Here is a 13,390-nt window from a genome sequence, read left to right as displayed (position 1 = left end):
ACCAAAGGCCTGATCCTTGGCTGGGGTTTCACAGACCAGAAGGGAGGGTAAGGTAATGACCAAGGCTGAAGGGAAACTGTAACAAATGGTGGCAGCGGTGAAGAGAATAACAATACCAGTATTCAGAGTCTCTGGGAATACTAGTATTAGGACGTGACTGGTGGTTGCCTAGCAGGGGGATCTGTTGAGATCTGTGCTAGAGCGGGGAGAGAAACAATAAAAAAGGACAGTCGGACTGGTGGAGTCCCTGGTGGTGCCTAGTGACAGGCAGTAGCCACGCGCAGGTAGGAACCTGACAGGGAGAGCCAGGGAAGGGCGTCACAGCCCACACCCTTCGAAGTGGATTCCTTGGTAGATGAGGACACAGCACTTTGGAGGCTGCAAGGCCAATCCATGATATCACTGAGGTGACATTTTACTCTTACACACACGCACACACACAAAAAGAAAACCAGGGTGTATGGCATCTGTAACATTCTCTCAAATTATAAGACCCAATATAGAGCCAATCATTGTTTTGAATGAGGTATGGGAACATGTGTATGATTCGTGCATGTTCTCACATAGATAGCCAAACACTAAGTTGTAAGTTATTTTTCCACACTATTATTATTATTGTTTTTGCACACGTCTGTACATACCATACAACCATATATGCCTACCTACCCCCCTTTTTCCATGGCAAAACAGCATACACAAGCACAACATTCATAGGGGATATACATATACATGAAAGGAATAATACCCATGGCAATGTACCACCTGCCAGATGGGCAAACACCACCACTTTTCCCCTACCGCTGAATATATTTGGCAAGGATATCAACACTGAGGATGATCTTAGAGGAGGATGTTCTCCCCCCTTTTTGCACTCATACAGATTGCATGGAAAGTACTCTGCACAGCCAAACAGCTTGGCCTTCAACATTTGAAAACAGATCCTGACTGGAGGAAAAGGAGGGGTGAAACCCTCATGCACCCTTGTGTTTGCACTCCTTGCAACCTTGTACACAGAATGGAGAAAAACAACTTTAAAGAACTTAATTCGCTGCCTGGGAATTAAGGAACTACAGTACCAGAAAACAAAACAAATTCAAAACAAAATTTCCTTCTTTAGAAGATAAACGTACCAAAATAAGAGAAAGGAGCTTCGGAGAAAAATAAAATCTTCCTTAACAAATTAACAGAGGAATACAAAGAGAGAGAGAGAAAGAAAGAAACCAGTACTGGCAATGAGAAAAACAATTTGTAGCTACATAACAGACAACATAATAATTAATAAGGCCTTTTTATTAATCACCAATTCTTCTTTTTGGGATATGGCTTGGCTGAAATCAATTAGCATAATTAGGAAAACACAGTCAATAAATCTCAATATTAAACGTAATTTTAAAACGTAATTTTAAAACGTAATTTTAAAATCTGCTGTGATTGATTTTAGATTGTTTTATTTTTATATGTTTTTGGCTGCATTATACTATGTGATTTTATTGTATTTCTTGTGTTCACCGCCCAGAGAGCTATTGCTAGTCGGGCGGTATATAAATCTAATAAATAAAATAAAATATAAATAAATATTTTAAAAAAATAGTAAACCAAAAGGATCAAGTTAGACTTAAAGCATAAAAATCAATTGAAAACACTATTGTAAAAAACGGAGGGGCTGCTTTTACTTTTAATCTTGAGTACGCAATTTTCCTTTCAAACAGTGGAAGAAAATGCTGTCTCCTTTTTAGTCAATTTGTTTGCTAATAAAACATTTCTTAAACCTATTAAACCTTTGTTATCTGCAAAGTAAGATAAGCAGAAATTAGTCACAATTCCTAATCCTTCCAACTTGGCTTCCCTTTAACACAGTTCCCTGGTCTCCAACTCACATGCTCTCACCTTCAACTTTCCTTATGCTCATGAATCATACAGCAGAAAACTTCTTAATTTCTTAATATTATACCAGAGTGACAAAAAGGAGCTCCAAAAAGTTTATACACAAAAATTAAAAAGATAAACAAGGACAAATGAGCAAAAACTAAATACTTCAAAAACTATGCCTCCTTTTCAAAGTGCCACAAGGAGGAGAAAGGAGGAAATTCCCCTCTACACCCATGCAAAAACAAAACAGGCATTGTTATTGTATAAACATTTATCAAGCAAGACAGACAAATGAAAAATCCTTAGTAAAAATAGATTAATGTTGGAGGAAAGAATTTGGAATTATGACTTCTGTTATGGTTTTTGTGCCTTCCTATAATCAAAAAGAGTTAAAAATTAGACTTCTGACCATATACAAAATGCATAAAGAAAAGCTTTCCCCTTGCAGGTGCCAGCAATAAATCTTGGGTCAATTGAGAAATGATTCCTGTAATCAAATTATAACTTACATGCTCAGAAACAAATGCAACCATTGAATAAACTGAAAGATATAATAGAATCATACCAATATGTGATGTCAGGCTGATTTCTAACAGGCTGTGGGGGGGCAGTGGCTGCTTTCCCTATGGGCTGTTTATCTTCAAGATGGGGAAGGGAAGGAATTGTCCTTCACCAGCCTTTCTGCTGGCCTTCCTTTTTTGTTGTTGTTGAAACTAGCTCCATCAATAATATTAATTTAACTCGTTAAGTGACATAAGAAACATTACTCAGTATTATGCTGTTTTCCAATTACTCAAGCTGAACTTGCAGGAGGGGTTGAAATTTTAAAACACATACACAAAAAACAAAGCTGCAATAATAAAAACAAAACCCAGGACAGTAGTGATAAAAGAAAAGGAGCTCTGACATTATAAAACAGAAATTATACTTCCCCTCAAGTCAATCCATTAATTTTCTCAAGACATTCCATAAACATCAATTACGGCCTTTACAAACCCCCTAAATTCTTTGGTTATGACTTGGCTGAAAAGAATAAACACAGTTAAATTTAAATATCACTGGAAGAAATGGTAAACTGAAATGGTTGAACTATCTCAAAGCATGACAAATGTTTTTCAATTTGTATCACTTAAATGTTCTTCAGAATCAATTAAAAAGAAATGTATAACTATACTGTTTAAAACGGACTAGAGAAAGGAGGAGTAGCTTTTTTTCCCCCCTAGAACTGCAATGATAAAAAGGACCCTGATATTCCGTATGTCTCTTATCTATTTAAGTTTGGCTGCTATATTCACAATTTGTATTTCTGGTGCATAAAATAAAATAACTTCCTTGCCTCTGACTGCCTAGCCTGCACTAATCTTCATCTGGGACAGGCCCTAAAAGTACATCAAAATCATCTGGGTTTCGATAAAGCCAATGAAGAATACAGGGACGTTGTCTCAAAAGGATCAGATATATGTTCCCCTGGTCATAATGCAAAGTAGACCATCCTGCCCGGAATTCCCAGATGGTGTGATCTTTAAACACCACCCTCCATACAGAAGTTTGGTTCCAATAAAATTTGACAGTTATGGAATGTAATTCACTGCATTCTTTACAGGACCATATTGCCTTGCCAATGATAATAGGATGTAGGGCATGAAGCAATGGCCATCCATACTTCTAAGGTTGATAATCAAATTTCTGGGGATCCAAATGCTGAGTAAAAATTGAAATAACTTCTTTCACACTACCTGAGCCTAATATAATATCCTTTTATGATTTCTGTGGACTGTCCTCTTTCTTCACATTGCTAGACATTACTTCTTCCATTTCCTCCTATCCTGAGTGGGCACCTGAGCTTTAATCTCAACTGGCCCCCCTTTCTGCTGAGAGTTGCTAGGAGACACCTTGTTCCTCTCACAGACCTTCAGAGTGGCTGACTGTTAAACCAGTCTGGCCACTGGAGCTCTGTCAGTGGAATAGCAGTCTCCTCTCAGCACCCTTCACAAACTACACTACCCAGGATTCTTTGGGGGAAGCCATGACTGCCTCAAGTGAAATCAAAGTCTGGTGTGGGTGTGGCCAGGGACGGCTTTGGTTTAAATTTGGGTGGGAGGCGACATGTGCTCACCATGAGGCACATGTCACCAAATTCTTGCAAGCTATGCAGCAAGTGGAAGCCCAGCAGCTGTGAGTCTGGCTTTTAGAACACTGACAGTTGGTTCTTACTGAGCATGCCCGACGTTATCATAGGCTTCCAGCCAAAATTTCTTAAATTAATTAAAAATCAGCCGGGCATTTTTTAAACCTTTAAACTGCAGAAGATGAAGGTCAGAGTATGAGGCAAGGTCAGTAACAGGATTACAGGTACTCTGTGAACGTGGCTGAGTTTTAATGAATTTCAACAGATTATGAGCACTCTGACAGAAGAAAGTCCAAAAGGGCTCTATTTTCTCTCTCCCTCTTTAGACTTTGAACTCTCAATTCTTTCTGACTGTTTTGTGTATTGCCATGAAAATTGAGAGGGTTGTTAAGCAAGCATTTCTGAGTTCAGTACTATACGTTTTGTAAGGTTTTGTTTTGAAATAGAGTTTACAGGAAGCATCAGAATGGGATGGGAGATATTTTCAATTTAACACTGCGGAATGTGACAAATCCACACTGGCTATAGTATACAGCCACTCTTGTGAGGAATGGCTACCTGTAGCATATTTCATAAGCAAGCATAAGAAAACTACACAGCCTCGGCGGAGGCTTCCAAATACTAAGACTATTCTCCTCAATCTTATAAGCAGCCAATCACATTTCGAATCGCTGGTCTTGCAGCCAATCAAAGTTATTGTGGAGCTGTAACCAAGCGGTGCGTCTGACTGGACGGTAGAGGAAGATTTGGGAGTTCTAGGCAGGACAAATGTCTGATCGCTTGTTTGCAGGGGATGACTTTACTTCAGAATTGGGAATCGGAGTACATGAGTGATCGACGCACTGCGCCTCCATTAATAGCAGATGAACTGTCAGGAGTTTCCAGTCCCCTTACTTTCCCCGTAAATTTCATGATATGAACACTCCCCCTTCATAGAAAGAAATATAATTATTCATTGGCAGTAATCCCTGTTCCTGCTGACTTTATCAATGCAGTGAGGAACGCAGCGTACGTGTGCGTCTCTGTTTAAACAGCTTCTAAGGCGTTTCCTTTTGATTTGGCAATACTGACGAGCGAGATCGTGGAGCCCAAACACTGGTGGTTGCACGGCCACCAGGAGGCAGTGAAGGAGGAAGTCGTTTGCTGACGTTGCCCAGCAGCTTCCTTTTCGAGAGAGCTCTGCGCAGTAAGTATGGCAATGGCAAGTTCGGGCTGGTAAATGAAACTTTCGGGGGGTTGCGGGGGGCGGTGTGGATGTGCGGAGACGAGTAGATTGCGGAAAAAGCCGGCCGTAAATTAACTGGGTCATCCTCATCGTTTGATCTAGGAAGAAGAAGGGGATTTTTAAAAACAATTAAAACACACACAGAACAGCTAGAGAGAGAGAGTTACGCCTGTTTTCAGGAGATTGCAGGCCGCCGCCTACAAACCGTTTTAAGCTGCGTTTCCAGACCTTGGCGTCCCCTCGCAGTCCTCAGCACTGCAATTGTCCTTGGGAGTTCCCCGACGTAGGATGTTAGTGCTTAGGACTTTAGATCTCCCTTCACGAACGAAAGCGGGGGCGCGGTTAGCATGGTGCCTGCCGCCGAAAGGGATGACACACAAGTTTCCAGTGCCAGCTCATGGTGAGGCTGAAGAAGTGGATTGGGATGGATGAGTCATTGGAAAATTAGTCCGTTTTCTCCTGCTTTGTGTTTTAGAGCTCGGGATAAAATCTGATAAACGGTAGCGCCTTTCATCTCCCCCCCCCCAAAAAAAATAGAATGTCCACCATGACAAACAAGACCAGAAACCTTTGCCTATCTTGCTTATTTAGAAGATTTGCATCCCGCTCCTCAGCAGAGTTTCTAGGACGGTTACATAAACAATTGTACCGAGTTAGAATGAAATTAAGAGGTGGGGTTCAGTTTGTTCCAATGGGGCTGGATTTCCTTGAACATAAGAAAAGCCCTGCTGGGCCAGCATCCTGTTTCTGCAGTAGACAACCAGGTGACTATGGCAAGGGTGGGGAACCTTGGGGCATCCAAGTCTCTCCAGTGGCCCTTAGAACTCTCCCCAGGAGCCAACCCCCTCTCCCCCAGGTTTTGCACCTCACTGGCCCTGCTTGGCACCCTGAGTGTTTTTTTCCTGGGTGGAAGGAGTCCCTGCACTCTGGTAATGACTCTTGCTTGTTTGGATGAAGGAGACAGAGAGCTGTGGGAGTGTTTGTCCTACTGAATAAAGATAAAATTTACATTAATTGTTCCACCTACTTGTGCCTCTGGCCCTATCCATCACTGGTATGTGGTCGTCAGAAAGTTGTCCAGAAGGGAATGCAGCCCTTGGGCTGAAAAAGGTTTCCCACCCCTGGCCAACTGGAAACTCACAAACAGGACATGGGCTCAGTAGCACTCGTGATTCCCATTGACTGGTATTCAGAGGCTGAGGCATGCTACTTCTCAATTAGAGATGGCATATAGCCATCATGGATAGCTAAATCTCTTTTTAAAGCTGGAGGCAGTTACCATATCTTGTGGTAGCAGGTTCCATAGTTTAACTATGTACTGTGTGAATAAATATTTCTTTTTGTCTGTCTTGAATCTCCCACCATTCAGCTTCTTTGGATGACCCTGTAATATAGTATTATGAGACAGGGAGAAAAATATCTCCATCTGTGAATTTGGTTACCAAGGCCGCCTGATGCACATATTGAAGTATTGCCCACCTCCCTCACAAGACTGGTGTTTAAAAACATAGGATCACAACTGTTAAAATGATAGTGGTTGCTTTATAATTAAGAATAAAGACAGTTTTATTTGTCTACATCCTTTTTTTAAAAAACAACCTGAAGGTGAGGAGGAAGCAAAACATGTTTAGACGGCAAACCTATAACTGTTTGGACACAAGCCCCATTGAACTCAATTGGACTTTCTTCTGAATAGACATATAGGATTGCACTGTTATGCCCCTATCCTGAACACATTTATTTGGAAGCATGTCCACTTGATTTCTGTGGTGTAGCGACTAAACAGCACAATCCTGAGAACCAGAAAAGGTCCTCAAATGCAAAGATGTATCACTGAACACTGAAGTCAGGATCATTCAGACCATGGTATTCCCTATCTCTATGTATGGATGGGAAAGTTGGACAGTGAAAAAAGCGGATAAGAGAAAAATCAACTAATTTGAAATGTGTTGGAGAAGAGCTTTGCGCATACCATGGATTGAGAAAAAGACAAATAACTGGGTGTTGGAACAAATTAAACCAGAGCTATCACTAGAAGCTAAAATGATGAAACTGAGGTTATCATACTTTGGACACATAATGGGAAGACATGATTCACTAGAAAAGACAATAATGCTGGGAAAAACAGAAGGGAGTAGAAAAAAGGGAAGACTAACGAGATGGATTGATTCCATAAAGGAAACTACAGACCTGAACTTACAAGATCTGAACAGGGTGGTTCATGACAGATGCTATTGGAGGTCGCTAATTCATAGGGTCCCTGTAAGTCGTAATCATCTTGAAGGCATATAACAACAAAAGCCCCACTGAATTCAGTGGGACTTCTTTTTTGTGTATAGGCACCACCAAGCTACAATCAACATACAAATGATGCTGAACATCTTACTTTAGTGTATGTAATAATATCAAGATAATTTGAATAGTCATACTGTTAAAATCACAACACTTTTGACAGGGTCAGGATGACTTGAGACTTGTCAGAGTCTTGTGATAGGGTGCTTGGCTATGATGCAACGTCTCTTAGCAAAAAACTGCCCAAAGTTCATAAATCCAAGTGTCACATGCTTCAGAGTTGAGGTGCACAGCCTGCATTACTGGTGCCCAGCAGGTATCCCACAGACATGGGTGTTCACGGGGGAATGGGGTAAGTTCCCACCCCACCGAAACGTAATCTCCAGATTGCCAGCTTTAATTTTTTTTTTAGGTAAGTTTTTATCATTTGTAGAACCCTAGATATGAGGCAAAATGTACAAGAACTATTCTCCTGAGTTTTTTTGTTTTGGTGAGAAACTTTCCTGCTCCCCCTTTCAGTGTTTTATTTTGTGCCCCCTCCTCAGAGAAATTCCTACCGATCCCCCCTGTGCACAGATCCTTTCCCTCTGCATCTGCCACCCTAGCAGACCATCTCTATAGCCCCTGCCACTCTCTCTTTTCGCAGTAGGGTTTGCAACTCCCTTTCCTTCATCCTTATGCTCTAGTAGCCTCCCATTTCACACTTCCCACACCACTGTACCTAAGAGGATTGTTGATTCTCTGCTCTCTACCTGAGGGTCAGTTCACATATGCATGTAGATCGCTTGGGTTTCTCCTCATTTGATGATGCACTGTTGAATGTGAGCAGCTTTCGTTAAAGAACAATTGTAGCTAAGATGTTCTGAGGGGGCCTGAAAAGTCAGTCTGTGCCATTTGTTCTGTTTGTGCATGGAAGTCACCACTTGCAGGCATCAGATTATGAGCATACATGTGTAAACTTGCCCTTCCTTTCATGTGCACAGATTTAGACTCCGAGTTTGAACTCTTCAAAAAATGTGAACACTTTAATTCAGCAGTTGCTCAGGGCCTAGTAAGTAAATAGCATATCCTTATGCCCCCATCCCCTGCCACTGCCCATGAGCTAGTACTGTCACACTCACTCAGACAGTTGTCAGATAGGAAAACTGGGAGACAAAGAAAATGGGTTGCAGAGGGCTCCTCCCATTCACATTAGATGTGCACAGGAGATCATAGCAAATATTGTGAGAGAAACTCTAGACAGTGAGACTGCTAGAGAAGTAGTCAACCTGGGTCTGGGGTGGTGGTGGTCTTAGACCCTTTATGTTTTTGGGAGCAGGATCCCAGCAGGGTCCCTATGTCTCCAGTATCCTGTGAGCCAATCGGCATGAAAGGAAGAGACTTCTAACATGCGTCCTTATCCTTTCCTGCTGTTTGGAGCCAGTCAGAATGAAAGGTGTCAGCCACTGAGAAGACTTCTCAATAGCTAACACTCTTCCCTTTCATACTTACTGGCTTCTAGGGAATTTCTGTTGTTGTGGGAGAAGGCATTAACAAGGATCTCATTCTCGGCAGCAAAAAAAGGGGGAAGGGTGTGGCTGTGACTGACATGAAGGAACCCTGTACTTCTGAATTTACCACTACACTACTGGGAATTGCCAAATGGAAAGTCTTTGGTTCCTGGCTGCAGCAAGGTTTCACTATAATGCTGCAATCGTACGTACTTATGTAGGAGCAAATCCCATTGACTTTAGTGAGAGGTACCTCCAAATATGTATGCATAAGAAGAGCCTGGCTGGATCAGACCAAAGTCCCATCTAATCCAGTATACTTTTCTCAGTGGCCAACCAGGACATGAGTGCACTCAGTGGCCCACAAGCAGAACATGAGTGCACTATAACACTCCCGTTTATGATCTCCAGCAACTACCATTCAAAGGCATACTGTCTGATAGTTGTAGCCTTTGATAGCTTTATCCTCCATGAATTTGTTTAATCCCTTTTTAAAGCCATCCAAGTTGGCCACTATCACCACATCTTACAATAGCTAATAATTTAACTATATGCTTTTATATGTTTTGGACTGCATACCTACATTCTAACCCTTTGCAAAAGGAAGAAGATCTATTGCTAAGATACTAGAAAGGGTTTAGAGAGTTTCCCCCATTTGCATTTCCACTGCACCTTTCTCATACAATATCCAAATGCTACCACGAGACTTAAGAACAGCCATTTGCTCCTCTCTAAAACAGCTGGTTGAAGGAGGAATTTGATGTTGTGAAATTAAAGAACAAAATCATCCTTGCCAGGGCAGTTACAAGAAGAGGAAGCTCTGGGATTTCCTTCACAATCTGCCAAAAGTGTGTCAGGAATTACCGATGAGTAGTGAAGATCACAAAACTGCTATTTGAAGATATGGGAGGGGTGGCAGTGCAAATGCTAGGCTGTGGGAGGATACTCCACAACAGAATGTTGCAGTAAACTAACTGAGGATTTTTGAAAGAAGGTTGTAGAAAAAGCTGTGTCTGGGAGCCTCAGGTTGGGTTTCAAACTGACAGGCAGAGGGAGGAAAGACCAGAGAAGTAAGACAATACCTGTGTTCCGTGGCCTACATTAGTTCTAGCTGCTGATAGTCTTCTGGACAAATGAAAGGAGCTGATTTTGAGCTCATGCATGGATACCCGTGAGGTGATGAAGAGGGCTATTCCCAGGGCTGGCCCCACCATTTGGCGGAATAAGACAGCCCCCTCCAGTGCCAGGTTTTGGGTATCAAGAAAAGGCAGCAAATTGTTAATTATTTATGTTCTTACTACTGTACTTTTACTGCCATGGAAGAGGACAGGTGTTTGGGGGATTGTATGCATCAGGTGCCAAAATGACTTGGTTGGCCCAGCATATTATGCACCTCAACTTGGTAGGGGGATGGGGTGCCATTTGCTGCTCCACCTCAAGCAGCAAACTGTCTTGGGCCAGCAGTTGTTCCCTCAGATGAGCCGTAATCCCCAGATTCCCAGCTGTCGTTAAAAAAAAAAAGAACAATATAAAATGTACAGGAAATAGTCTGTTGATGTATATTGTGAAAAACTAGCCTGTTTCCAACTTTCAATATTTTTAACCAAAGAATGAAGTCACAGCTGTGATTGAGCTGGTGTGGCAAAGTGGTTAGAATGTTGAACTATGACCTGGGAGACCAGGGTTCAAATCTGCACTCAGCCATGAAGCTCCCTGGGTGACCTTGGACCAGTCACTGTCTCTCAGCCTAACCTACCTCACAGGGTTGTTGTGAGGATAAAACAGGGAGGGGAGTTGAGCTCCTTAGAGGAAAAGGTGGTATATAAATATAATCAATCAATCAATAAAATTGACATTTAGGAAAACAGATCTTGCCAATTAGACACAGAGAGGGTTAGAGTGGCACACCCCTTGTCCAGAGGAGGAATTTCTTGACTAATTTGAGCTGTTCATTTCTGCCCCATAGAAAACAAATCCAAGATTTTAGGTTAGCTGTGATTGGGCAGTAGTGTGTCTGTCAAAAAGCAAAGAGTGGAAGCAAAGACAGGAGTTAAATTTCTACGTTGGGTTTTTCCCTCTCTTGAATTTAACTTTTTAAAAGTTACCCTGTCATTTCCAATGCAAATAAAATCCATCATTATTGTACTGCTATCACAGGGGTTGAGGATGTGGCCAAGAGAGTGTAAGTTATGCCAGTGTGATGCGTCCTTCCCTGGCTCTCCCTGTCAGGTTCCTACCTGCTCGTGGTTACTGCCTGTCTCTAGGCACCACCAGGGACTCCACCAGTCCGGACCACACTCTCTTATGGTTTACCTATCCGCTCTAGCACAGATCTCAACAGATCCCCCTGCTAGGCAACCACCAGTAACGTCCCAATACTAGTATTCCCAGAGACTCTGAATACTGGTATTGTTATTCTCTTCACCGCTGCCACCATTTGTTACAGTTCCCCTTCAGCCTTGGTCATTACCTTACCCTCCCTTCTGGTCTGTGAAACCCCAGCCAAGGATCAGGCCTTTGGTAAACCAAATTAAGTATTTATTACAGATAACAAAGCTAACAAGATTAACAAGATTTCTTCTTAAGGCACATAAGCATATGGTTTTACTCAATACTAATCTGAACTCCACCTCCCTCCTGGTAAACAACTCTCTAAACCCCACCAAGCAATCCACTCTTTCTCTTCTCCCCGCAGATTCCACAATTTACCACCTCACATTCCCCCAGATTTACTTGTCATCCTTTCATTTATACTGTCAGCCATTTTAAACATTCAGCCAATCATCAAGCATTCTATTGCCCATTCACACCCCCTCCTCTTTCACTACTTACCATGTATACTCTAAACAACCAGCACTTACCATATATACACTAATATATAGGAACATCACATTCCCCCCCCCTTAAACAACGGCAGAGTATTATTCCTGTTCCAGGATTTATACATCGCGTTAACAAATAAAAGTCTCTATGGGGAAAATGTCTTCCTTTGTTCCTCTGTCTGGTCACGTCACTGCAGTCCCAGCCACTTGCCTGGAAAGTCCATCGGCCAGTACATTGTCCTTGCCTTTGATGAACTGGAAGTCCACTTGATAGTCCTGTAGGGCCCAGGACCACCTCTGCAGCATAGTGTTATGGTTTTTCATAGTCTGCAACCATAACAAGGCCCGATGATCCGTAGTCACTGTGAATCTTCGTCCCCACACGTATGGGCGCAACTTGTTCAGTCCCCACACGACCGCTAGACACTCCTTCTGGACCAACGAATAGTTTTTCTCCCTCGGCGTCAGCTTGCGACTCAGATACGCCACTGGATGTCTGGTGCCTTCTCTCTCCTGCAGCAAGACGACTCCCAGCGCGAGGTCTGACACATCTGTAGCCACGATGAATGGTTGCTCATAGTCTGGTGCTATTAATATGGGTCCTTGGCACAAGGCTTGCTTCAGCAGATCAAAAGCCTTCTGACATTCATCCGTCCATACCACACGCTCAGAACACTTCTTCTTGGTCAATTCATGCAAGGGGGTTGTTATTTCCCCAAAATTTCTCACAAACTTCCTATAAAAACCAGCCACACCCAGAAATGCCCTTACTTGTTTTTTGGTTAAGGGGATCGGCCACGCTTGTATTGCCTCCACCTTGCTCCATAAGGGGGTGATTTTCCCACTCCCCACCTTATGTCCTAAATAGATTACTTCCTTTAGTCCAAACTGGCATTTCTTAGCTTTTATTGTGAGGCCTGCTTTTCTTAAGGCCTCCAATACTGTTGTCAGGTGTTGGACATGCTCAGGCACCGACTTGCTAAAAATGGCCACGTCATCGATATAGGCCACTGCAAAATCTGACATGCCTCGCAACACAGTATTGATTAGCCTCTGAAATGAACTTGGTGAGTTCCTTAGTCCCATGGGTAAGGTCACAAACTCATATAACCCATCTGGTGTACTGAAGGCAGTTTTGGCTCTGGATTGCTCGTCTAGTTCCATTTGCCAAAATCCTTTACAGAGATCTAGTGTAGAGATAATGGTTGCTGCCCCCAATAACTCTAACATAGCGTCTACCCTAGGCATAGGATACGCATCTGGGACAGTAATTTTATTGATTAGCCGATAATCAATGCAAAACCTTGTCGTTCCATCTTTTTTCGGAACTAGGACAATACTTGTGGTCCAGGGACTGATGGATTCCCTGATCACTCCTAATTCCAGCATATCTTCCACCTCCTTTTTGATCTCATTCAAAACTTTCCCATTTGCACGGTACGGAACAGATCTGATTGGGGCATGATCTCCAGTATCAATGGAATGTATAACTATACTGGTTCGGCCAGGTTTGTTGCTAAAGAGATTCCTATAGGTTTTCAAAACTCTCAGAATCTCTTCTTTT

General features: G+C 42.4%; 1 protein-coding gene across 2 annotated transcripts in view; it reads left to right on the top strand.

The window, feature by feature from the left end:
* Window positions 1–5,055: 5,055 nt before the first annotated feature.
* RNH1 (ribonuclease/angiogenin inhibitor 1) overlaps window positions 5,056–13,390 on the top strand; it is a 38,317-nt gene continuing 29,982 nt past the window's right edge. Inside the window, exon 1 of one of the 2 annotated variants that reach the window (XM_061609980.1) lies at window positions 5,056–5,183. Coding sequence is in view for 1 of the 2 variants with exons in the window: in XM_061609979.1 (XP_061465963.1) it covers window positions 5,511–5,622 (112 nt within the window). In the remaining variant the exon portion in view is untranslated. Of the gene's footprint in view, window positions 5,184–5,324; window positions 5,623–13,390 lie in introns of those variants that run through there. The other variant, XM_061609979.1, reaches the window with a different exon arrangement.

This window comes from Rhineura floridana, chromosome 2 (genome assembly GCF_030035675.1).
Source record: "Rhineura floridana isolate rRhiFlo1 chromosome 2, rRhiFlo1.hap2, whole genome shotgun sequence".
Lineage (NCBI taxonomy): Eukaryota > Metazoa > Chordata > Lepidosauria > Squamata > Rhineuridae > Rhineura > Rhineura floridana.
This window is presented reverse-complemented; position numbering and strand designations above follow the sequence as displayed.